At 32.8% G+C, this 27,241-nt stretch overlaps 1 protein-coding gene and 1 long non-coding RNA gene across 2 annotated transcripts; both read right to left on the bottom strand.

Annotated features, from left to right (window-relative positions):
* Positions 1-318: 318 nt before the first annotated feature.
* Positions 319-5,686, bottom strand: LOC142228994 (uncharacterized). The gene is made up of 3 exons (XM_075299523.1): positions 5,422-5,686; positions 5,193-5,360; positions 319-524 (listed from the first exon to the last, which is right to left on the bottom strand). The coding sequence occupies exons 1-3, from the start codon at positions 5,674-5,676 to the stop codon at positions 354-356; spliced, it is 594 nt and encodes a 197-aa protein (XP_075155638.1). The 5' UTR covers positions 5,677-5,686; the 3' UTR covers positions 319-353.
* Positions 5,687-26,151: 20,465 nt separating this feature from the next.
* LOC142231731 (uncharacterized) lies at positions 26,152-26,758 on the bottom strand. Its single transcript, XR_012720887.1, has 3 exons — positions 26,683-26,758; positions 26,523-26,615; positions 26,152-26,455 (listed from the first exon to the last, which is right to left on the bottom strand). It is a non-coding gene; the product is annotated as an uncharacterized LOC142231731 (long non-coding RNA).
* Between the last annotated feature and the right edge of the window lie 483 nt (positions 26,759-27,241).

A 27,241-nucleotide genomic window follows, 5' to 3' on the forward strand; every position in this document is an offset into this window, starting at 1 on the left:
TTACCTTAAACATAGTTTAAAAACGCATAGATGATAGGATCATTCCTGGCGGAGGAAGTCAAATGATAAAGAAGAGAGAAACAACTATGACGAATCAAAATAAACAAATTCCTTCCCACGGATTGGTGTCATCCTCTATAACCGAACCTAACCTAGATGCAAATGCCTGATATTCATTTGCTTACAAAAGATGTTCGAAATACTTTTGGGTACAATAACACCGGGAATAATAATGTGATTTTAAATATTTTCCAAAAAATTTCGTACAATTTAACATAAGATTCCACACACACACATGTATAAGAATTTTAGTTATATTGATTAGTACATATTCTTTTATTATTACTTTGGTATTATTGCTTTTTAATTAATTCACCATAGATTATACAACAAAATTTTCGAATAGGATTTTCATTGTTTGATGGAATAATTGTTATGAAGATTTCAATTTTATAGCGTCCTTCCATATTCACTGAGAAATCAAGAACTGATTCAACATTAAATGGTTCAAAATGGTAGGTATGCTGAAAAGAGAAACCGTTAGGACAAATTAAAACATGATTATGTGAGTAAGGACAGCTAGTGGTAAATTGGCTATTTCATATTAAGTGAGCCAACTTTTGTAATCAATGTTTCGACACAATATTGGAGAGGCATCGGTCAAAAACTTTCTAAATAAATAAATTTTGCATTTTTGTTTTTTAGTCCACTGAAATTTCCCTTATGTTCAAAAATTGGATGAACTAAACTGGGTTACCTATATTAACCCTTTCGAAAATTTTTCAATATAAGTCATATGAACTGCTGTGTCATTATTCATATGATCGAAATTTTCGCAAAGAAATTCGTTGTATTAACACAATACTCTATAAATGGGTGGGGCAAATGTGTTAAAATTTCAATCTTTTTAAGATCAAATTTTATCGATGTTTTTTACATAATCTTCTCATAAGATTTAATGATATTTCCGAAATGTTTTTATACCCTTCGCCACACTGTGGAACACGGTATTATAAGTTAGTGCATATGTTTGCAACACCCAAAAGGAGACGAGATAGACACATGGTGTCTTTGGCAAAAATGCTCAGGGTGGGCTCTTGAGTAGATATACCCATGTCCGTCTGTCCGTGAACATATTTTTGTAATCAAAGTATAGGTCTAGGACAGTTTTAGTCCAATCGACTTCAAATTTGGAACAAGTACGTGTTTTGGCTCAGAATAGAACCCTATTGATTTTGGAAGAAATCGGTTCAGATTTATATATAGCTCCCATATATATATTTCGCCCGATATGGACTTATATGGCCCCAGAAGCCAGAGTTTTGCCCTAATTTGCTTAAAATTTTGGACAAGAAGAACAATTAGTGCTCCTGTTTCGGCTCAAAGACGATCCCTATTGATTTTGGAAAAAATCGGTTCAGATTTAGATATAGCTGCCATATATATTTTTCGCCGATCTGGTCATAATTGGCGTGTATATCAACCGATCTTCCTCAAATTCCGTACATCCGAATATTTTATGGGTCTCGAAAAACTTGCAAAATACCAGCCAAATCGGTTCAGATTTAGATATAGCTCTCATATATAGCTTTCGCCCGATTTACACTCATTGGCCCAAAGAGGCCAATTTTTAACTCCGATTTGGTTGAAATTTTGCACAGGGAGTAGAATTAGCATTGTAACTATGCGTGCCAAATTTGGTTGAAATCGGTTCAGATTTGGATATATCTCCCATATATAGCTTTCGCCCGATTTACACTCATATGACCACAGAGGCCAATTTTTAACTCCGATTTAGTTGAAATTTTGCACAGGGAGTAGAATTAGCATTGAAACTATGCGTGCCAAATTTGGTTGAAATCGGTTCAGATTTGGATATATCTCCCATATATAGCTTTCGCCCGATTTACACTCATATGACCACAGAGGCCAATTTTTTGCTCCGATTTAGTTGAAATTTTTCACAGGGTGTAGAATTAGCATTGTAGCTATGCGTGCCAAATTTGGTTGAAATCGGTTCAGATTTAGATATATCTCCCATATATAGCTTTCGCCCGATTTACACTCATATGACCACAGAGGCCAATTTTTAACTCCGATTTAGTTGAAATTTTGCACAGGGAGTAGAATTAGCATTGTAGCTATGCGTGCCAAATTTGGTTGAAATCGGTTTAGATTTACATATAGCTCCCATATATATGTTTTTCTGATTTCGACAAAAATGGTCAAAATACCAAAATTTTCCTTGTAAAATCGCCACTGCTTAGTCGAAAAGTTGTAAAAATGACTCTAATTTTCCTAAACTTCTAATACATATATATCGAGCGATAAATCATAAATAAACTTTTTCGAAGTTTCCTTAAAATTGCTTCAGATTTAAACGTTTCCCATATTTTTTTACTAACATTGTGTTCAACCCTAGTGCATTAACCGACTTAAATTTTGAGTCTATAGATTTTGTAGAAGTCTATCAAATTCTGTCCAGATCGAGTGATATTTAAATGTATGTATTTGGGACAAACCTTTATATATAGCCCCCAACACATTTGACGGATGTGATATGGTATCGAAAATTTAGATCTACAAAGTGGTGCAGGGTATAATATAGTCGGCCCCGCCCGACTTTAGACTTTCCTTACTGGTTTTTACTAAAATTGTGTAAATTTTGGGTCTATAGAGTTTGTTGAAGTCTATCAAATTCTGTCCAGATCGAGTGATATTTAAATGTATGTATTTGGGACAAACCTTTATATATAGCCCTCAACACATTTGACGGATGTGATATGGTATCGAAAATTTAGATCTACAAAGTGGTGGAGGGTATAATATAGTCGGCCCCGCCCGACTTTAGACTTTCCTTACTTGTTTTTTATATCGAGAAATGCGAAGAAATAGAAATAAAATAAAATAGATTAAAAAATTATAGAAATGCGAAAATTTATTTTATAATGACAGAATTCCAAATGGGGTCCATCTAAAGATGTTAAATTTTGTGTCATTTGGCTAACACATTTTTTTGTCATTTCAAAATATATTTGCTTCACACTGTGTGCTGATACACACAGAGAAGGAATATGATCAAACCAACCATGTTTCAAGAGCATAATGTTACTTTTTTCGAAACCATGTTATTTTCTCGTAAATTATATATCTGATTGCGGAAAGCATGTTATGTTTGTCGAAAAAAGAATATTTTTGCGACAAAAATGTTACATAGTCGCCGTGAAAAACTAACATGGTGTTCTTGAAACATGTTTGAGGTGATCATATTCCTTCTCTGGAATAAGAGGTCTGGTCTGGTCACTTGGATATCAAAGAAATTTTGATTTAAAAAATTTTAAATTTTTATCGAATTTTTTAAAATATCAAATTTGTAATATATGAATTTCTCGATTTTTGATTTTGCAATATCTTCTCATAAGATTTATTGATATTTAAAAAAAAATTGTAAATTTTTTATACCCATGTCCATCTGTCTGCCTGTTGTAATCACTCTACTGTCTTCAATAATGCAGCTATCGTCCTGAAATTTGGCACAGAATCGTCTTTTGTCTGCACGCTGGCCACGTTCGAAGATAGTCTATATCGGTACAGGTTTTGATATAGCTCCGATATAAACCGATCGCCCGATTTGGGGTCTTCGGCTTATACACGCAGAGCAGGAATATGATCACCTCAAACATGTTTCAAGAGCAAATTGTTATTTTTGTATGGTGACCATGTAACATGTTTGTCACTAAACTGTTATTTTCTCGTCAAATAAAACCTGCTTGCCGAAATTAGATACATGATTTCCGAGAAAATAACATCGTTGCGAAAACGATGTTACATGGTCACCACCCAAAAATAACATTTTGCTCTTAAAACATATTTGAGGTGATCATATGTAGAAACCGTAGTTTTTATCCAATTTGCCTGAAATTGAAAATCTAGAAGTATTCTAGTACCATAAAGAAGTGTGCCGAAAATGATGAGTACCCGTCCATGTTTTGATAGAGCCCCCATATATCTATCGACTTTATTTCTTGGGCTTCTAGTATCCATAGTTTTTATCCAATTTGTCTGAAATTGGAAATCCAGAGGTATTCTAGGACCATAAAGAGGTGTGCCGAAAATGGTCTCCCTATTTTACTTCTTGGTCTTCTAGAATCCGTATTTTTTTCTAATTTGGCAGAAATTGGAAATCTAGAGGTATTCTAGGACCATAAAGAGGTGTGCCGATTATATTGTGTATCGGTACAGTTTTTGATATAGGCCCCTTGTAGTTTTTATCCGATTTGAAACAAATTGAATCTATACTGTCATTCTTGACCCACAAAAAAGTGTATATGATTTAGTTTTTATTGGTCCATTTGGTGAGGCCTCCATATAGACCGATTTCAAGGTTGATCTAGCTTCAATGCTTGAGAGTGGTTCACCCAACAAACTATAGACCGATTTCAGATCTTGAGGGAAGAGAAGGTGCACTGATCATGAAAATTGCTTGAAACTGAATGCAAAAATTTCCAGATTTTACTTCTCGTAACCATTTAAATAATTGGGATAAAACTCTACAGATTTTAGATTTCAAATCAAGGCGTTATTTCATTATTTTCTTGCACACTTACATGAGATGTTTATGATTCCTCTAAAACTCAAACAAAAAATGGATTTATAAAATCCAGAATCTTATCTAGTCTTCAAAGGTAAAATCTTTACATTCATCTTCGGGAAGCGTACTGGCTGAACTGATCTGCTTGGGAAAATATCTTTCATCAAATCCCCTTGAAATTTTCAAAGGAAACTAGTATATTTGATTCATGGTGGTGGGTATTTAAGATTCGGCCCGGCCGAACTTACTGCTGTATATACTTGTGTTTTAAATATTGAAGTATTTAGTAAAATAAAAAGAAATATTAAAATATGACAACAAAAAATTATAAAAAAATGTGAAGATTCGTTTGAAAATAATTTTGAGCACAAGCAATAAAAAATAGTTTCGATGACAAAAATTTTAAAATTTCTTCCCCAAAATTTTGTGGACTAGCCTATGCAAAAATAACTATGCAGTTTTCATTTCAAAATATTTTTGCTTCACACTATGTTCTGATCTTGAATCGGTCTGATCTCTTTGATATCACAGCCACCTTCCCTTTGTCACCAATATATTTTCGTAATAAAAAACTAATGCAATAATAGTATAGTTTACTTACTCCGTATTCGCTGAAACACTTCAGATCTTCTGGGGGAACATGAATATACCACTTCGAATACATGAATGACTTATGATCAACCATTTCTTTACATATGTCATTCACAACTAGAGATAATGGTGTAGGTTGCCATTTGCCACGACCAAATTTGTATACTTCAGTTATTGACTAAATTTTTATGGTAATCAGGGGAATTATCTTTTCAGTATTTCCATGTTTTTCAACTTACTTGAAAACGATCTGTAGGATCAACATCTTTAACTTTGTTTGTCAGGTTACCTGAAACTCTAATAAATCCATCAAAGTTTTCCACGTGAAACTCACTTAAATCGTATAGGTCATGCATCCCTTTCTCTCCTGGGCAGTCTTCAAACATATCCTCACTGTAATAGACAAATTCGTAAGTATCTCCTATTGCCACCACTATTGTTATTAAATATAGGAAGATAATGGTAAGTTGCGAATACTCCCAAACGGATAACATTTTTCTACAATCACCGGTTAATCACTCTATGTTTAAAATATCCGATATTCCCACTATTTATATGATTTTTGTTTTTCGTCCACCGAAAAGTAACATGGTGACACGTGATGGTACTTTTCTAAATTTGTAATTGTCGTTTATATCAATTAAATCAAACTATCTGTAACGCGTGTAATTCTAATTTGAAATATCTAATTCATTTATTCTATTGTTTCTTTATTGAAATACATTATTTATAATTATATTTTTATTGTCATAATATATATCATAAAATCATACCAAAGAAAACAAGTATATACGGCCGTAAGTTCGGCCAGGCCGAATCTTATGTACCCTCCACCATGGATTGCGTAGGAACTTCTACTAAAGGCTGTCATCCACAATGGAATTACTTGGGTTGCGATAACACTTGCCGATGGCAAGGTATCGTAAAACTTTTTAACACTGTCTTCTAAATTGTAAGTTAGCCCATACGGGGTATATATTAAACGAAAAAAAAGGCCGATTAAATACGTATATAATCTAGTTTGACAAAATTTTCTATAGAAATAAAATTTTGACAAAATTTTCTATAGAAATGAAACCTTGACAAAATGTTCTATAGAAATAAAATTTTGACAAAATTTTCTATAGAAATAAAAATTTGACAAAATTTTCTATAGAAATAAAAACTTGACAAAATTTTCTATAGAAATAAAATGTTGACAAAATTTTCTATGGAAGTAAAATGTTGACAAAATTTTCTATAGCAATACAATTTTGACAAAAATTTCTATAGAAATAAAATGTTGACAAAATATTGTATAGAAATAAAATTTTGACAAAATTTTGTATAGAAATAAAATGTTGACAAAATTTTCTACAGAAATAAATTTTTTACAAAATTTTCTATAGAAATAAAATTTTGACAAACATTTCTATAGAAATAAACTTTTGACAAAACTTTCTATAGAAATGAAATTTTAACAAAACTTTCTATAGTAATACAATTTGACAAAATTTTCTATGGAAATAAAGTTTAGGTAGATTACAAAATTTTCTATAGAAATAAAATTTTGACAAAATTTTCTATGGAAATAAAATTTTGACAAACATTTGTATAGAAATAAACTTTTGACAAAACTTTCTATAGAAATGAAATTTTGACAAAACTTTCTATAGTAATAAAATTTGACAAAATTTTCTATGGAAATAAAGTTTTGGTAGATTATTTTTGGCGATATGGACCAATTTTTGTGTAATAAGTCATCGGCTATATATAACTAAAGACCGATATGGACCAATTTTTACATGGCTGTTAGAGGCCATATATTGATAAAATGTACCAAATTTCAACCGTATCGGATGACTTTTGCTCCTCCAAGAGGTTCCGGACGTCAAATCTGGGGACGGTTTATATGGGAACTATATATAATTATGGACCGATATGGACCAATTTTTGCATGGTTGTTAGAGACCATATACTAACACCATGTACCAAATTTCAACTGGATCGGATGAATTTTGCTCTTCCAAGAGGCTCCGGAGTTCAAATCTGGGGATCGGTTTATATGGGGGCTATATATAATTATGGACCGATATGGACCAATTTTTGAATGGTTGTTAAAAACCGTATACTAAGACCACGTACTAAATTTCAACCGGATCGGATGAATTTTGCTCCTCCAAGAGGCTCCGGTGGTCAAATCTGGGGATCGGTTTATATGGGAGCTATATATAATTATGGACCGATATCGACCAATTTTTGCATGGTTGTTAGGGGCCGTATACTAACATCAGGTACCAAATTTCGACCCGATCGGATGAATTTTGCCCCTCCAAAAGTCTCCGGAGGTCAAATCTGGGGATCGGTTTATATGGGGGCTATATATAATTATGGACCGATATGGACCAATTTTTGCATGGTTGTTAGAGACCATATACTAACATCAGGTACCAAATATCAATCGGATCGGATGAATTTTGTCCCTCCAAGAGGCTCCGGAGGTCAAATCTGGGGATCGGTTTATATGGGGGCTATATATAATTATGGACCGATATGGACCAATTTTTGCATGGTTGTTAGAGACCGTATACTAAGACCACGTACCAAATTTCAACCGGATCGGATGAATTTTGCTGCTCCGGGAGGCTCCCCAAGCCAAATTTGGGGATCGGTTTATATGGGGGCTATACGTAAACGTGGTCCGATATGGCCCATTTTCAATACCATCCGACCTACATCAATAACAACTACTTGTGCCAAGTTTCAAGTCGATAGCTTGTTTCGTTCGGAAGTTAGCGTGATTTCCACAGACGGACGGACAGCCGGACAGACGGACAGACGGACGGACGGACGGACATGCTTAGATCGACTCAGAATTTCACCACGACCCAGAATATATATACTTTATGGGGTCTTAGAGCAATATTTCGATGTGTTACAAACGGAATGACAAAGTTAATATACCCCCATCCTATGGTGGAGGGTATAAAAAACAATAAACTATCAATCTATTATTCGAATGATGGGCCCAGCTAGTTCATAAAAAATTAAAAAAAAATTATTCGCGTTTCACAATAATTACTCAAGAGTTAACCGCGGGTCAATTTATTATTTTGACCCACCTTTAAGGATTTTCGTATTGATGTCGAGCCAAAGATACGGCTTCCTTAAAATAAAGATTATGATACAGATCTCATTTATCGACTTTTCATTCTTTTTTGTGATGTATCAATAAAACTATTCGCGTATAAAGAAATGCCAGTTTAAAAATTCAAGTTATAAAAAATACTTCAGAGAAAAAAAATTTTATTAATTCCAAAAATATAAGTCTTAGCCTATGTGCGAAGCGTGTTTAAACGGAGGGATGCAATATTCGTGTCTTAAGTTTAATGAAAACAAGTATATACGGCCGTAAGTTCGGCCAGGCCGAAGCTTATGTACCCTCCACCATGAATTCCGTAGAAACTTCTACTGAAGACTGTCATCCACAATCGAATTACTTGGGTTGCGGTAACACTTGCCGATGGCAAGGTACCTTAAAACTTCCTAACACCGTAATATATACCACATAGTCCATACGTGGTATATATTAAACTAAAAAGGCCGATTAAATACGTATATAATTAAGTTTAAAGTTTCTATAGAAATAAAATTTTGACAACATTTTCTATAGAAGTAAAATTTGGAAAAAATTTTCTATAGAAATAAAATTTGGAAAAAATTTTCTATAGAAATAAAATTTTGACAAAATTTTCTATAGAAATAAAATTTGGAAAAAATTTTCTATAGAAATAAAATTTTGACAAAATTTTCTATAGAAATAACATTTTGACAATGTTTTCTATAAAAATAAAATTTTTGTAGATTATTTTTGGCTCGAGTGACAACCATGACTATGAACCGATATGGACCAATTTTTGTGTGATTGATGATCGGGTATGTATAATTATGGACCGATATGGACCTATTCTTGCATGGTTGTTAGAGACCATATACTAAAACCACGTACCAAATTTCAACCGGATCGGATGAATTTTGCTCCTTTAAGAGGCTCCGGAGGTCAAATCTGGACATCGGCTTATATGGGGGCTATATATAATTATGGACCGATATGGACCAATTTTGGCATGGTTGTTAGAGACAATATACTAACACAACGTACCAAATTTCAATCGGATCGGATGACTTTTGCTCCTCTAAGAGGCTCCTGAGGTCAAATCTGGGGATCGGTTTATATGGGGGCTATATATAATTATGGGCCGATGTGGACCAATTTTTGCATGGTCATTATAGAACATATACCAACACCATGTACCAAATTTCAGCCGGCTCGGATGAATTTTGCTTCTCTTAGAGGCTCCGCAAGCCAAATCGGGGGATCGGTTTATATGGGGGCTATATATAATTATGGACCGATGTGGACCAATTTTTGCATGGTTGTTAGAGACCATATACTAGCACCATGTACCAAATTTCAGCCGGATCGGATGAAATTTGGTTTTCTTAGAGGCTCCGCAAGCCAAATCGGGGGATCGGTTTATATGGGGCTATATATAATTATGGACCGATGTGGACCAATTTTTGCATGGTTGTTAGAGACCATATACTAGCACCATGTACCAAATTTCAGCCGGATCGGATGAAATTTGGTTTTCTTAGAGGCTCCGCAAGCCAAATCGGGGGATCGGTTTATATGGGGGCTATATATAATTATGGGCCGATGTGGACCAATTTTTGCATGGTCATTATAGAACATATACCAACACCATGTACCAAATTTCAGCCGGCTCGGATGAATTTTGCTTCTCTTAGAGGCTCCGCAAGCCAAATCGGGGGATCGGTTTATATGGGGGCTATATATAATTATGGACCGATGTGGACCAATTTTTGCATGGTTGTTAGAGACCATATACTAGCACCATGTACCAAATTTCAGCCGGATCGGATGAAATTTGGTTTTCTTAGAGGCTCCGCAAGCCAAAACAGGGGATCGGTTTATATGGGGGCTATATGTAATTATGGACCGATATGGACCAATTTCTGCATGGTTGTTAGAAACCATATACTAACACCATGTACAAAAGTTCAGCTGGATCGGATGAAATTTGCTTCTCTTAGAGCAATCGCAAGCCAAATTTGGTGGTCCGTTTATATGGGGGCTATACACTGAAAAAAAGCATACCCGGTTCCAAACATTTTGTCTTTACTTTAAAAAATTTGCTATTGATTCCGAGCCAAAGAAGCGGAGAATACAAGTAAGGATACTTTTAAGACACAATTCTCTTTTAAAATCGGGTTTTGTATACTTGCTTATAGGAAGCAAATTTTTATTTTTCGCTTTTTCAGCTTTTTTCCTTCATATGCTATCAAAGTCCTTTAAAAACAAGTTAAAGACGACTTTATTTTCCAAATTAAGACTCGACTTCTAGTAGAAATTATGCTGTGCTTCAAGTAAAAAACGTCTTTAAAATAAAGTGTTGAAAAACATGTCCTATATTTGAACGATTTTTTGCTTTGTAGTCAAGATGCAAAAAGACAACAAATTTAAAGTCAATTTCATTAAATTTAAAGATTTTTTCTAAATTATTAAAGTCAAGTTGACCTTAGCCCATGTTTTCATGTTATGATATCCATTTTTAAATCAAATCACTTAATTATAAGGACAATACGACTTCATTGAAAAGTTTATCGGCCTTTGGTCAAGGAAAAAAACTTTATACTAGAGAAATGCGTCTTCTATGCTAAGCAAAATTTGCATTCGTATTTTAAAGAAATGAAATCTTTGACCTCACGACAATATTTTTTTCAGTGTACGTAAAAGTGGACCGATATGGCCCATTTGCAATACCATCCGACCTACATCAATAACAACTACTTGTGCCAAGTTTCAAGTCGATAGCTTGTTTCAAGTCGATAGCTTGTTTCAACAGACGGACGGACGGACATGCTCAGATCGACTCAGAATTTCACCACGACCCAGAATATATATACTTTATGGGGTCTTAGAGCAATATTTCGATGTGTTACAAACGGAATGACAAAGTTAATATACCCCCCATCCTATGGTGGAGGGTATAAAAATGTTTGTTGTTTTTATAACCTTTACCAAAGGAGGGGTAAACTAACATTGTCTGAGCAGAGAATGAAGCCGATCCATTTTTGTCGGCGGCGGCTGACACTAAATTTTTGCCTCCGGCGGCGGCGGCTTGACGGCTAAGTCGATATAAATTTGTCCATTCGGCTGCGGACAATTATCCATTATAAAATCAATTTGTACTTTTTCGAATGGTAATGAGATTAGTTGTACAACCAATATTACAAACAAATTTACTTTTCGTTCAAATTTTCTGAGCTAAATTTTTCCAAAATTATTATAGCAGCTTAAAAATGATTGGTTGCGTTCAAAATTTTGGTAAATATAAGACAATTATATAGAAATTTTTCTGATATAAATTGATATTTTTGATTAATTGGCGGCTAAATTTGAGTCGAGATGAGTCGACATATTCGGCGGCGGCGTCGACTGGCAAAAAATGGTCGGCGGCGACTGAAATCGGCGGCGCGACTCGGCGGCTTCATTCTCTGTGTCTGAGATACGAACGAAAGTATCGGCTTACAACTTGGGACAATTATTTACTATTGATGGTGTACACCGGATTGTGTTGCCAGTCTCAGATTTGCCTTCTGGAGCCTATCGATCATGCAAAACTTGGTCCATAGTTACATAATTATGTGTAGCCCTCATATAAACCGATAACCAAATTTAATTTCCGAAGCCTCTGATTCGGTCTCATTAGACTTTTAGATTTAATACGTGATATTAATATATGCTTTATGATAATTATGCAAAAATTGGATCATAATTATACATAACTCCCATATAAATCTATCCTCAGATTTGAATTATTGAGCCTCTTTGGCCTATTGTCGTGAGGCCAAAGATTTCATGTCCATAAAATACGAATACGTTTTTTGCTTAGCATAGAAGACGAATTTCTCTGATATCAAGTTTTTTTTTTCTAGTCAAAATTACAATAAACTTTTCTATAAAGATGTTTTTTCCTTATAATTAAGTGATTCAAATTAAAAATGGGTATCTTAAAATGACAGAAAATTTTTTGACTACAGTCAAATTGTCTTTAATAATTGTGAAAAATTCTTCAAAATTAATGAAATTGTCTTTAAATTTGTTGTCTTTTGGCATCTTGTCAACAAAGCAAAAAAAGCGTTTAAAAATAGGAGATATTTTTCAACTCTTTATTTTAATGACGATTTGTACATGAAACATTGCATAATTTCTACTTGAAATTGAGTCTGAATTTGAAAGTTTAAGTTGTAGTTAATACATTTTTAAAGGATTTTAATTGCACATGAATCAAAAGTCAGAAAAAAACGAATAAACAAAATTTGCAACCTACACACAGAAAACAAATTTGTTGTGACAACCAATTTTTTTGCCCACCAATTTATTTGGTTCCATCTACTACCGGAATCTAACCGATAGAATTTGTTGCCTCAACCAATTGACAGTAGAATTGGCAATCACAACCAATATAATTGTATTTGTTTGTTATCACAGCCAACTATTTGTCTGAAGTAACTGCCTTTTGAATTATCAGGGCAACCTATAATATTGCTATCGGTACCCTATTTAAACCACGAATAGCATGCAAAATTATGCAAAAAAATCTATTTATTTTTAATAATTTATTGTTTAATAATATAAAGGCATAAAAAATACATTTAAGATATACACATTTTTGTAAGACTAATCCGATTTTGTTGTTCCCTTCAAATCGCAATGTATCTTTCGAGTTATCTTCCGAATCTATTTTGCGCTGGCTGTGCGCCAGGGTGTATGGGAAAATAATCGAAAACTTCTTTTCCTCCTGTATCTGCCGCCAAGATTTTTTTGTTGAATGAGTTTCTACGTAGACCCCAATGGTTTTTGATGGGTAACGTTCAGATGTCCCGAAACGGTTACCATTGCGCATAAATTTAGACGAATCCATTATTTAAGATTGAAGGACTGTTTTGTCGGTGCTCATTTAAATGAGGGAGATCGGAAAACCAAAACAAAAACGCCTACGTCTCTCAGACGCAGATAAGCTGTCTAGGGTTAAAGATAGGGGTACAAAAAATGAGTTACTTTTTCTTCTTCCTGACAACATTTTTTAATACGTCGGGAATGGGGTAGATACCTTTGCGAACATATACCGAAAAATGAAGCACCATTTCTATTCTATGTCAATAAATGTAAATTTAAGTTGTTAAAGCCTGAAAAGAAGGAGCATCCCCCGTGTCAAAAAATCAAGTACCTAGTATCGAAAAAACATTGTACACTACTCGTATATTAATGTCATCGCCTTCTCTTACGTTTTCTTTAAATTTCAAGTAAATCAGAGAAGTTTAGATTCAGCTCTTTTATTTGAGAAATGGAATGTCCCCGTCTCCGATTACAATATCGAAAAATGAAGTAGGGGATTTTTATCTACAGACCAACCTGTCTTCAGACTCTCAACCTACAAAATTTCAACTGAATCGGATGAAATTTGCTCCTCCAAGAGGCTCCGGCGGTCAATTCCCGGGATAGGTTTATATGAGGGCTATATATAATTATGGACCGATATGGAATATTTGCGTGATTGTTAGTGTCCATATACTATCACAAAATATAAAACTTCAACTGCATCGGATGAAATTTGCTTCTCTAAGAGGTCACGCAAGCCAAATCTGGAGATCACTTTATATAGGGGCCATACGTAGAATTGGTCCGATATGGCCTTTTAGCAATACCGATATACATCAATAACAACTACTTGTGCCAAGTTTCAAGTCGATAGCTTATTTCGTTCAGAAGTTAGCGTGATTTCAATAGACGGACGGACATGGCTAGATCGACTCAGAATTTCACCACGACCCAGAATATATATACACTTTATGGGGTCTTAGAGTAATATTTCGATGTGTTACAGAAGGAATGACAAAGTTAATATACCCCCCATTCAGCGTTGCCAGAATTGTTTCACCAAAAACCGCTAGATTTATCAAAAAATAGCTAAAAAAGCTAAAAAAAATATATAAAAAAATAGCTTAAAAAATCTATTTTTTTATATCAAAAGTCACATTTTTATACCCTTCACCACTACTGTGGTACAGGGTATAATAAGTTTGTGCATTTGTATGTAACGCCAAGAAAGAGTAATCATAGACCAACCTTTTAATATACGGATCGGCTTAGAATTAAATTCTGAGTCGATTTAGCGATGTCCGTCTGTCTGTCTGTATGTCTGTCCGTCTGTCTGTCCGTCTGTCTGTCTGTCTGTGTGTCTGTCTGTTGATGTATTTTTGTGTGCAAAGTACAGCTCGCAGTTTTAGTCCGATTGTCCTAAAATTTGGTATAGGGTCCTGTTTCGGCTCAAAGACGATCCCTATTGATTTTGGAAAAAATCGGTTCAGATTTAGATATAGCTGCCATATATATTTTTCACCGATCTGGTCATAATTGGCGTGTATATCAACCGATCTTCCTTAAATTCCGTACATTCGAATATTTTATGAGTCTCGAAAAACTTGCAAAATATCAGCAAAATCGGTTCAGATTTAGATATAGCTCCCATATATAGCTTTCAGCCGATTTACACTCATTTGCCCACAGAGGCCAATTTTTTGCTCCGATTTAGTTGAAATTTTGCATAGGGAGTAGAATTAGCGTTGTAACTATGCGTGCCAAATTTGTTTGAAATCGGTTCAGATTTGGATATATCTCCCATATAAAGCTTTCGCCCGATTTACACTCATATGACCACAGAGGCCAATTTTTAACTCCGATTTAGTTGAAATTTTGTACAGGGAGTAGAATTAGCATTGTAGCTATGCGTGCCAAATTTGATTGAAATCGGTTCAGATTTAGATATAGCTCCCATATATGTTTTTCTGATTTCGACAAAAATGGTCAAAATACCAACATTTTCCTTGTAAAATCGCCACTGCTTAGTAGAAAAGTTGTAAAAATGACTCTAATTTTCCTAAACTTCTAATACATATATATCGAGCGATAAACCATAAATAAACTTTTTCGAAGTTTCCTTAAAATTGCTTCAGATTTAAACGTTTCCCATATTTATACCCTTCACCACTACTGTGGTACAGGGTATAATTTTTTACTAACATTGTGTTCCACCCTAGTGCATTAGCCGACTTAAATTTTGAGTCTATAGATTTTGTAGAAGTCTATCAAATTCTTCCAGATCGAGTGATATTTAAATGTATGTATTTGGGACAAACCTTTATATATAGCCCCCAACACATTTGACGGATGTGATATGGTATCGAAAATTTAGATCTACAAAGTGGTGCAGGGTATAATATAGTCGGCCCCGCCCGACTTTAGACTTTCGTTACTTGTTTGATTGAAATTTGACAAACTTAAAGGCTTTACTTCACTTAAAATTCATATTATTTTCATTTTAATTCCACTTCTGTGAGACTGTAACAATATCTAAGACATATTAGTTATGTTTGCTTAATCGATACATTTTGATTACTATCACAAATTTTTACTGGAAGTCTTTCGTTTTGTGGGAGCTACCTTTCCAACGCCTCTATTTTATTTACTTGTTATTTTAAAATATTTAATTATGTAAGCATGCTTTGGATTTGGTAAAAAAACGATTTGTCATTTTTTTTTTAATAAAATTTTAGTTTGGTTTTGAAATTGTGAGAAATTACTTTTATTTAAATTGTAGAAAATACATTACTTTTATTTAAATTGTAGAAAATACCTACAGTTTACACTTTCCAGTAAAAACATTTTCCTTTTCTTCATGAGCTATCAAAGTGCTTTAAAAACGTGCCAACTTATATATCCATATTCAGACTCGACTTCAAGTAGAAATTATTGTATGTATACGTTTTTAAAATAAAGTGTTGAAAAACATCTTCTATTTTTGAACGCTATTTTGGTTTGTGGTCAAGATACAAAAACTCCTCACGTTTAAAGACTACACCCTCACAAAAAATCGCTTCTGTATCATATACTCCCAAACATATTTTGCTTCAAGCATATACATTTTTGGGTATTGCCCAAACATTTATATGTTTGATCTCTTCCAATATATAATATGTTTGAAAGCATATTGGTCTAAACAATATATGTTTGGGTAGTCTAAGTTCCAAACATTTTGTATTTTTGCATCCAAATTCAATAATGTTGTCTTCTAAAAAACAATATGTTATTATGTGAACATATAATATGTTTGGAAGCATATTGCACCCAAAAATATTATATGCTTAAAAAAAATTCTCCCAAACAATATTGTGCTCAAAATTTTATTTATTTATTTATATATTTACAATCATAATGAATTATGAAAATAAACAGGTAATATAGGTGCTAACAACATAGGTTTTCGACCTGAATGCTCAAAATTTTGTTTCTGCCCAATTGTATATTCCCCGACATCTTTCTCACTTCCACGAGATTTTTTAGTTCTTAGCACCTTTTTCTGTAATACAAACATTGTAGAAGAAATTATTCAATTTTATAATTTTTTTATTTTAATTTTACCTTTTGCCGGACGGGGATTCGAACAGCGGACCACATAGTTTGTAAGGATCAAAGAAGTAGCTGATCAATTGCCCAAGGAAAAATAAAATGTTAATTTTGTAATAACAAGCAACAACCACCAACTTAATTCAATATCGCCCCCTGTTAAATAGCGCTCCAAGCTACTAAACACATATATGTTTATAGGCTATTTCTAAATTAATATATGTTTGCATTCAAGCATATTATATTTACAAACATTTTATGTCCCAAACATAATATGTTCTAACATATTAACATATATGTCCCAAACATGTTATGCTAGTTTATGAACATTATATGCTTGCACTCAAAAATATTGTGTTTAAAAATTTGTGTTTCAAACATATAATGTTTATGGCCAAACATATGAAAAACCGTCTTTTTCAACATTGTACTTCATTAATTTTAGAATGTTTTAGAATTGACCTTAGCATTCTTTCATGAAAAGATACAAATTTTTAAGTTGAATCACTTAACTATAAGGACAAAACGACTTTATCGGCTTTTGGACAAGGAAAACAGTATATATATAAGAGAAATTCACAAATGCTATTAGAACCAAAATGCGCGTTCGTATTTTAAGGAGATGAAATCTTTGGCCTCACGACAATATTTTTTCAGTGCACAAAGCAATTCACATCTACTACTTTCATTTAGTAATATCGTAATTACTTTAGAATATTATAATAACATAAAAAGGATAAACGAGTCAAATGCTAATATTCCTAATAATTTACTGACAGTTTATATAACAAATTTGTATGGTAATAGTAGATTTCAATTTTACGATAGCTTTTATGAATATGAGGAAAAAACTTTACAACAAGTTGTATTTGCTGCAAAAATGTCCGCATAATGGCTGGAATCATTATTAATGTTTCAACTGAGCTTTGAAATATGTGGAAAACCTTATTCTTGCAGCAAGGCTTAGATAAAAACGCCGTTTTATCCATATTTCAATAGAAATATGTTGAAAATAAAAATAGCCAAAAATAGCTAAAAGGGTCATGAAAAAACCCAGAAAAAAAGCTAAAAGCTAAATGCATTTTTTCCCCACTAAACGTCTTCAAAACAAGTAAGGAAAGTCTACATACATTTAAATATCACTCGATCTGGAAGAATTTGATAGACTTCTACAAAATCTATAGACTCAAAATTTAAGTCGGCTAATGCACTAGGGTGGAACACAATGTAAGTAAAACAAGTAAGGAAAGTCTAAAGTCGGGCGGGGCCGACTATATTATACCCTGCACCACTTTGTAGATCTAAATTTTCGATACCATATCACATCCGTCAAATGTGTTGGGGCTATATATAAAGGTTTGTCCCAAATACATACATTTAAATATCACTCGATCTGGACAGAATTTGATAGACTTCTACAAAATCTATAGACTCAAAATTTAAGTTGGCTAATGCACTACACCGAAAGAATTCTCTTCGTTAATTTTACGAAGAATTCTTCATTAACTATTCTTCCTGAATTCTTCATTAAAATAACGAAATTTTCATTCATTTTCGTAAATTTTACGAAGAACATTTTACGAATATACGAAACTCCTACGAAACATTCTACATTAACTTTTCTTCGTAAAAAGTTCGTACTTTTAACGAAACTTTCTTCACATTTCATGAATTTTGTGAAGAAGTTTTTACGAATATTTTACGAAACATTCTGCGTTAAAATTTCTTCATAAAAAGTACGAAACATTTTCTTTGAAATAACGAAGAAGTTTCATTGAAGTTGTAAAATTTCCGTTCGCGGCATTAAATTGTTTTATAATGTGCTTGAGTGTATTCCTTTATTCTATTTTTTATGCAAGTCTATGCTACTTCTCATTTGGGTGATAGGGCGCTATGAATAAAAGTGAAGCAATAAAACTAAAAATTATTCAAAAACTTAAGATGTAAAGTAGTGATGTCATTTTTCACACTTGCAACTACAACCAAATGCACTTTCGACTATAATTTTTTTTTCTAAAAGTTCGAACATTTTTCAGAAAGAAGTACGAAATTTTTTCATAAAAAGTACGAAAATTTTTCATAAAAACTACGAAAATTTTTCATAAAAAGTACGAAACACTTTCATAAAAAGAACGAAATTGTTTCATAAACAGTACGAAGATTTTTCATAAAAAGTACGAAGATTCTTCATAAAAAGTACGAATTTTTTTCTTACAAACTACGAAAATTTTGGAAGAATTTTTCTTCGTAAAAAGTACGAAATATTTCGTACTTTTAATGAAAAGTTTCTTTGGTTGTAAAACAATGACAAATTTCGTACTTTTAACGAAATTTTTCGTTCTTTTTACGAAGAAAATTCTTTCGGTGTAGGGTGGAACACAATGTTAGTAAAAAAATATGGGAAACATTTAAATCTGAAGCAATTTTAAGGAAACTTCGCAAAAGTTTATTTATGATTTATCGCCCGATATATATGTATTAGAAGTTTAGGAAAATTAAAGTAATTTTTACAACTTTTTGACTAAGCAATGGCAATTTTACAAGGAAAATGTTGGTATTTTGACCATTTTTGTCGAAATCAGAAAAATATATATATGGGAGCTATATCTAAATCTGAGCCGATTTCAACCTGATATGGCACGCATAGCAACAATGCTAATTCTACTCCCTGTGCAAAATGTCAACTAAATCGGAGCAAAAAATTAGCCTCTGTGGTCATATGAGTGTAAATCGGGCGAAAGCTATATATGGGAGCTATATCTAAATCTGAACCGATTTCAACCAAATTTGGCACGCATAGCTACAATGCTAATTCTACTCCCTGTGCAAAATTTCAACTAAATCGGAGCAAAAAATTAGCCTCTGTGGTCATATGTGTGTAAATCGGGCGGAAGCTATACATGGGAGATATATCTAAGTCTGAACCGATTTCAACCAAATTTGGCTCGCATAGCAACAATGCTAATTCTACTCCCTGTGCAAAATTTAAACTAACTCGGAGCAAAAAATTGGCCTCTGTGATCATTTGAGTGTAAATCGGACGAAAGCTATATATGGGAGCTATATCTAAATCTGAACCGATTTCAACCAAATTTGGCACGCATAGCTACAATGCTAATTCTACTCCCTGTGTAAAATTTCAATTAAATCGGAGAAAAAGATTGGCCTCTGTGGTCATATGAGTGTAAATCGGGCTAAAGCTATATATGGGAGCTATATCTAAATCTGAACCGATTTCCACCAAATTTGACACGCATAGCTGTAATGCTAATTCTACTCCCTGTGCAAAATTTCAACTAAATCGGAGCAAAAAATTGGCCTCTGTGGACAAATGAGTGTAAATCGGGCGAAAGCTATATATGGGAGCTATATCTAAATCTGAACCGATTTGGATGATATTTTGCAAGTTTTTCGAGACTCATAAAATATTCGGATGTTCGGAATTTGAGGAAGATCGGTTGATATACACGCCAATTATGACCAGATCGGTGAAAAATATATATGGCAGCTATATCTAAATCTAAACCGATTTTTTCCAAAATCAATAGGGATCGTCTTTGAGCCGAAACAGGACCCTATACCAAATTTTAGGACAATCGGACTAAAACTGCGAGCTGTACTTTGCACACAAAAATCCATCAACAGACGGACAGACAGACAGACGGACATCGCTCAATCGACTCAGAATTTGATTCTAAGACGATCGGTATACTAAAAGATGGGTCTCAGACTTTTCCTTCTTGGCGTTACATACAAATGTACAAACTTATTATACCCTGTACCACAGTAGTGGTGAAGGGTATAAAAATATGGGAAACATTTAAATCTGAAGCAATTTTAAGGAAACTTCGCAAAAGTTTGTTTATGATTTATCGCTCGAAATATATGTATTAGAAGTTTAGGGAAATTAGAGTAATTTTTACAACTTATCGACTAAGCAGTGCGATTTTACAAGGAAAATGTTGGTATTTTGACCATTTTTGTCGAAATAGGAAAAACATATATATCTATATCTAAATCTGAACCGATTTTAACCCAATTTGGCACGCATAGCTACAATGCAAATTCTACTCCCTGTGCAAAATTTCAACTAAATCGGAGCAAAAAATTGGCCTCTGTGGTCATATGTGTGTAAATCGGCCGAAAGCTATATATGGGAGCTATATCCAAATCTGAACCGATTTCAATAAAATTTGGCACACTTGACTACACTACTAATTGTACTCCTAGTGCAAAATTTCAACCAAATTGGGATAAAACTCTGGCTTCTGGGACCGTATTAGTCCATATCGGGCGATAGATATATATGGGAGCTATATCTACATCTGAACCGATTTCAATAAAATTTGGCGCACTTGACTATAGTACTAAATGTTCTTCTTGTGCAAAATTTTAAGCAAATTGGGGTAAAACTCTGGCTTCTGGGGACATCTAAGTCCATCTATATATATATATATATATATATATATATATATATATATATATATATATATATATATATATATATATATATATATATATATATATATATATATATATATATATATATATATATATATATATATATGGATGGGAGCTATATCTAAATTTAACCGATTCCGATCATATTTTGCACGTTTTCCGAATCTTCCAAAATACTCGGATGTACGAAATCGTGAGATAAACACACCAATTATGACCATATCGGTGGTAACTATATATGAGAACTATATCTAAATCTAAAACAAAACAAGTAAGTAATGTAGAAAGTCGGGCGGGGTACCATTGTGGGGTAACATTGATATAGCTCTGGGAGATAAACCGCGGTGGCATATTGAAGAAAATTAAGGGACTTTGTTTCAATCTGACTATAGCTCATAGAAAAAGTTTCTATAAAAATTTTTTTTGAGAAATTTTTCTATAGAAATAAAATTGTGATAATAAATTCTTTAGAAGTAATATTTTGAGAAAAAAATTCCATAGAAATAACATTTTGAAAACATTTTTTATAGAAATAATATTTTGAAAAAAATTTAACTGTTGTTACCACATTTTGTTAAAGATCAAGCTTTGCCGGCTTCTAATTCCCTCCTCTAGAGCCACCAAAATGTAAAAATTATTACAAATTGTGTTGAGTGAAAATATCCCTACATTGTGGCCCTACGTCCCTACAAGGCGCTAACTATTAGAAAAAACCTACATATAGGGAAATTCCCCTACTTCTAGCAACACTGGCAGTAGTTGATATTGCACCCACGGAGTTAGTATGCCACTAATATTGAGCACATTATTAGAAAAGAGAAAATCACTTAATTAGTGTGGGTAATAAATCCAAATTTGTAAAAATTGAGCAATATTCTTATGTAAGAGCTACAAGTACGTATAAATACGATCAGCTAGTACATCAAAATTTGAAATTTGAGTAACATTGGTTAATAAATAAAAGTATTATGGTCAAATTTGGGAAAATCGAGCGATGCATATATATGGAAGCTATATGTAAATCTGAACCAATTTGCATAATATTTTGGGGGGTTTGATTAATACCACAAAAGTTTACCTTGTGCAAAATTTGAGCAAGATCAGTTAAGAAATGAGGCCTCTATGGTCAAACATAAGGTTATTAGGGGCAAAATATTTCAAAATCGGGCGATACATATATGGGAGCTATATCTACATCTTAACCGATTTCGATGAAATTTTGCACATACCGTTAGTACTATGAGTAAGGTCGGATAATAAATAAGGGTTCTATGGCCAAATTTGGGAAAATCGGGCTATACATATATATGGGAGCTATAACTCAATCTGAACCGATTTCGATGAAATTTTGCACATACCGTTAGTACTATAGAGGACTGGATCTAGCCAACTTTGAGTAAAGTCGAATAATAAATAAGGGTTCTATGGCCAAATTTGGGAAAATCGGGCTATACATATATATGGGAGCTATATCTCAATCTGAACCGATTTCGATGATTTGTTGCACATATAGTTAGTACTATGGAAGATTACATTTGGCCAACTCTGAGTAAGATCGGTTGATAAATAAGGGTTTTATGTCCAAATTTGGGAAAATCGGGCGGTACATAGATATTGGAGCTATAGAAAGATCTGAACCGATTTCGATGATTTTCTGCACATATAGTTAGTGCTATAGAAGATTACATTTAGCCAACTTTGAGTACGATCGGTTGATAAATAAGGATTTTATGACATAATTTGTCTAAATCGGGCGGTACATATATATGGGAGCTATAGCTAAATCTGAACCGATTTCGATGATTTTGTGCACATATTGTTGGTGATATAGAAGATTATATTTAGCCAATTTTGAGTAAGGTCGGTTGATAAATAAGGGTTTTGTGGTTAAATTTGGGAAAATCGGGCGATACGGGCGATATATATGAGAGCTATATCTAAATCTGAACCGATTTGGATGAAAGTTTGCAGACTTGAAGGGCGATTAAAACGATTACCTTTTGCCAAATTTGGTGACGATCCGTTTGAAAATAAGCGCAACGTGACCCCATTTTTCGAAATCGGGAGATACATATATATGGGAGCTACATATAAATTTGATCCGATTTATTCCAAATTCAATAGCGTTCGTCCTTGTGCCCAAAAAAACTCCCTGTACTAAACTTCATCAAAATCGGCTAATAACTGCGACCGGAATCCTGTGAACAACAAATACATGGACAGACGGACGGACGTACACCAAGCGCTAGATCGACTCAGGAGGTGATTCTGAGTCGATCGGTATATATTTTATGGGGTCTAAAATCAATATTTCTGGTAGGCATATTTTTTGGCAGATCAAACTTATTATACCCTGACCACTACGTGGTTTAGGGTGTAATCAATAGCGATTGTCTTTGAGACGAAGTAAGACCCTATGCCAAATTTTACAAAAAACAATGAACAAACAGACGGCCACCGCTAAATCGACTCAGAACTTAATTCTAAGACGATCGGTATACTAAACGATGAATCTCAAACTGGTCCTTCGTGGCGTTACATGCAAATGCACAAACTTATTATACCCTGCATCACAGTAGTGGTGAAGGTTATAAAAAAATTTTGAAAATGTCGAAAACTCTACAAATTTAATAAAAGCCAAAAGTTCGAAAAGTTGACTTTTACTCTTACGCACGAGAAATAGTTTTAATCTATTTTCGTTACACCCATATGTATATATAGTTTAGTCGTCTTCAGCCAATATTTATGAATATAAATCAAGCATAAATATATTTAAATATGCGACCAACAAATATAAACTTAACTAAAATGCACTCCCCAAGACATTCACTTTTTTCCGTATTTTGGGAGTGTCAGCAACATTGATAATATGAATATCTGTTTTAAATACACACGCTTCACACGTCAACGTCAGCGAAAGCACAGCCGAAATTGGCGTAGAAACAAGAGGATCAACTTTTAAATCATTTTTAATAAATTTTATAAATGTTTCTTCTATGGAATTTCAGTGTTTGCATAAAAAATTAAATCTTCTAATGTTCTTCGGAATGATATAATAAGTCTGAAACGGGCTAAGAAATTTTCTGTGTCCTCGATTTCTAGAAACGATCTTTGTTAGAGCAGAGTCTAACGATTGAAATCGGTGGCGGACTTTATATGAGGCGCCATTACTATTAGTGCACGTTTGTAAACAAACCATTTAATAGTGACAGCAAACATGACACCGTACGTTTAATTGCGATTATATTATTTTTTTATTAATAGGTCTATTGTGTTCACATGCAATAATATTTATTAGTTGTACTGTTACTTTCAGCAATTAACTGATTTTTGTTTTTTTTTTTTTTTTAACTATTAAAAGGTTATTATTAAATATAAGTATCATGTACATGTATTTAGAATGTCATGGGAATAAATTTGACAAACTAAGCTGTTAGTATTGAAAAAAATTAAAAGTATTGTTTTTATTTTAAAGTAGTGCCTCATTCTTATATTTCTAAAACTTCGGGATCTAATTTTGCTATCAGATAAAATGTTAAATGCCTGTGTTCAAATGTTCGGTGGACTATTTTTATGCAATCGACGATAGGGTCTCAGACCCCATAAAGTATATATATCATGTGACGTGGTGAAATTCTGAGTCGATCTAGCGATGTCCGTCCGTCCGTTGTACAAATCCCGTTAATTCCAAACGAAACAAGTTATCGACTTGAAACATTGTATATATATATATATATATATATATATATATATATATATATATATATATATATATATATATATATATATATATATATATATATATATATATATATATATATATATATATATATATATATATATATATATATATATATATATCTATATATATATATATATATATATATATATATATATATATATATATATATATATATATATATATATATATATATATATATATCTTTCGCCCACCACTTGAAAGTAAATTTGTCAATGTACAAATTAGTAAAATTGAGAAAGTAGATTATCTTGCAATCAAACCTGCTTCGCTGAAAGAACTGCAATATATTATTTCGAATGATCTTAGTGCTAAAAAAGCACCTGGGTATGACTTGTTAACTGGTAAAATTTTTAAAAAGCTTCCCCCTATAGCAACGAAAAAATTACTTTATATAATTAACGCTTGCTTTCGTCTAAGGCATGTTCCCTTAGAATGGAAGGTTGCGGAAATTATAGTAATACAGAAGCCTGGTAAGCCCGATCATGAAGTAACATCATACAGACCGATATCACTGCTACCTACTATGTCACAGATATTTGAGAAACTTTTTTTAAAAAGACTGCAACCATTGTTGAATCGAAGGTTACTGATTCCGGATCACCAATTCGGTTTCCGTAACAAGCACTCCACAGTACAACAAGTTCATCGAATTGTCGACTGTGCAGAAAGAGCATTTGAAAACAAACAAGTTTGCTCTGCTGTATTCCTAGACGTAGGACAAGCATTTGACAAAGTATGGCATGAAGGCCTTTTAACTAAAATCTACAATGATCTGCCAAAACAATTTTACGAAATCCTGGTATCGTACTTGGACAATAGACATTTCAGGGTACGAATAGAGAATAAGTACACCGAAAAAAAAGTTTACTATTGTTTACGAAAAATGAACTAACCCATAGTAAGAATGACCATGATTTGGCGCCAAAGATTTTTTTCATCTAGATAAGTTCATGATTTTCTTATAAATAAGTTTATGTATTGCATCGTATTTTAGTTCATTCATACTTCGCTGTGGGAAGAATGTACTTACACTCATTCAAAATATTCCTGCTATCCGGAAAAATGAACAAGTTTTTGGGAATCCTATATTTAGAAATTGGTTTCAAATAAACTATTTATCAGTATAATTTTCAAAGAAGTAAATAAATTTAGGAATTAAAGGTACAACAAGCCTGTATACAACTAAGAAATTTTTCGTACAATATAAGACAATTTTTCATAACTACCAGTATTTTATTTCAAAAAATTATTATTATATTACATAAAACTATGGCTTATGATATACAATAAAAGAAATGTTTTTATTCGTACGCTGTATGCTGTTACTTTTCGGTAGTTAGTAATTGCTTCTTCAAAAGAGTAATATTCTATGTTAGTAGAATGAAACTAATTAATATCAATTTGCATTTTTTATCCATATGAAAGATATATGCCATAAGTTGCTATTTTCATTTCATTTTTGTCCAATTTCACCGATTTCGCTAGTTTTTGTTGTGTGGATTTGCGTCATAAGCCTCTGAAGTTAAAAAGGTATATAAAATATAAAAATATCAAATTCTATGGTATTTTGATCTTTAACTTACAAGAGAATTTTCTTAGAGCAAATAGGGATATCAGCTTAGTTAGCATTAAACAGTAAGAAGATTCCAAAAAATACCATTAGATTTGCTGTCATCCTGCAAATGAAAATTATTTTTAATAAATAGAAATTTTGGCTTTATTACAAATGGACGAAAAACTTACCACATTGAAAAAAAATCATCCAATTACTACATTAGTGGAATCATATCCATGCACAAATGGGACATTTTTGAGATCCTTCTCAATATAAATGAAATAAAAATATTATAAAATTAGATATAATTTCCACTTGTCAATATAGCATTTAGTATTTATGGTGGATATTAAGTTCGAGTTTAGTGGCTAAAATCCCAATTTTTCATGATTAGTTTTCTTTAGAAATACATGGGAACAAAATTGAACCGTTTTTGTGTTCATTTAAAATTTATATCAAATTTTTAGTAATTTGAGGTCGCTGAATCCAAATTTACACTTGTTTTTTTAAGAGCTCGACTTTTTGAGATATACGGTTATGTTCAAAATTAAGGCACTTCCGCTATATATATAGGAATAACTTGAAAACGATTCATCATATTAAATTAAAAAAAAAGCGTTCTACATAAGCTTAAAAACGATTTTCTTTTCTTAATCGTGTAATCCATTTAAAGAATATAAACTTAATAAAAAACTTGTTTCGAGCTATTCTCCATCAAGTTATATTTAAATTTGCATCGAAGGCGTA

The sequence above is a fragment of the Haematobia irritans genome, chromosome 3 (genome assembly GCF_050003625.1).
Source record: "Haematobia irritans isolate KBUSLIRL chromosome 3, ASM5000362v1, whole genome shotgun sequence".
In the NCBI taxonomy this organism is placed as follows: Eukaryota; Metazoa; Arthropoda; class Insecta; order Diptera; family Muscidae; genus Haematobia; species Haematobia irritans.

Coding starts and splice junctions, on each gene's coding strand:
- LOC142228994 (XM_075299523.1), bottom strand. CDS start 5,676: ATGTTATCCGTTTGGGAGTATTCGCAACTTACCATTATCTTCCTATAT. Junction 5,361..5,421: donor ATCCTACAGATCGTTTTCAA/GTAAGTTGAAAA, acceptor ATAAAAATTTAG/TCAATAACTGAAGTATACAA. Junction 525..5,192: donor AGTGTTTCAGCGAATACGGA/GTAAGTAAACTA, acceptor TTCTCTTTTCAG/CATACCTACCATTTTGAACC.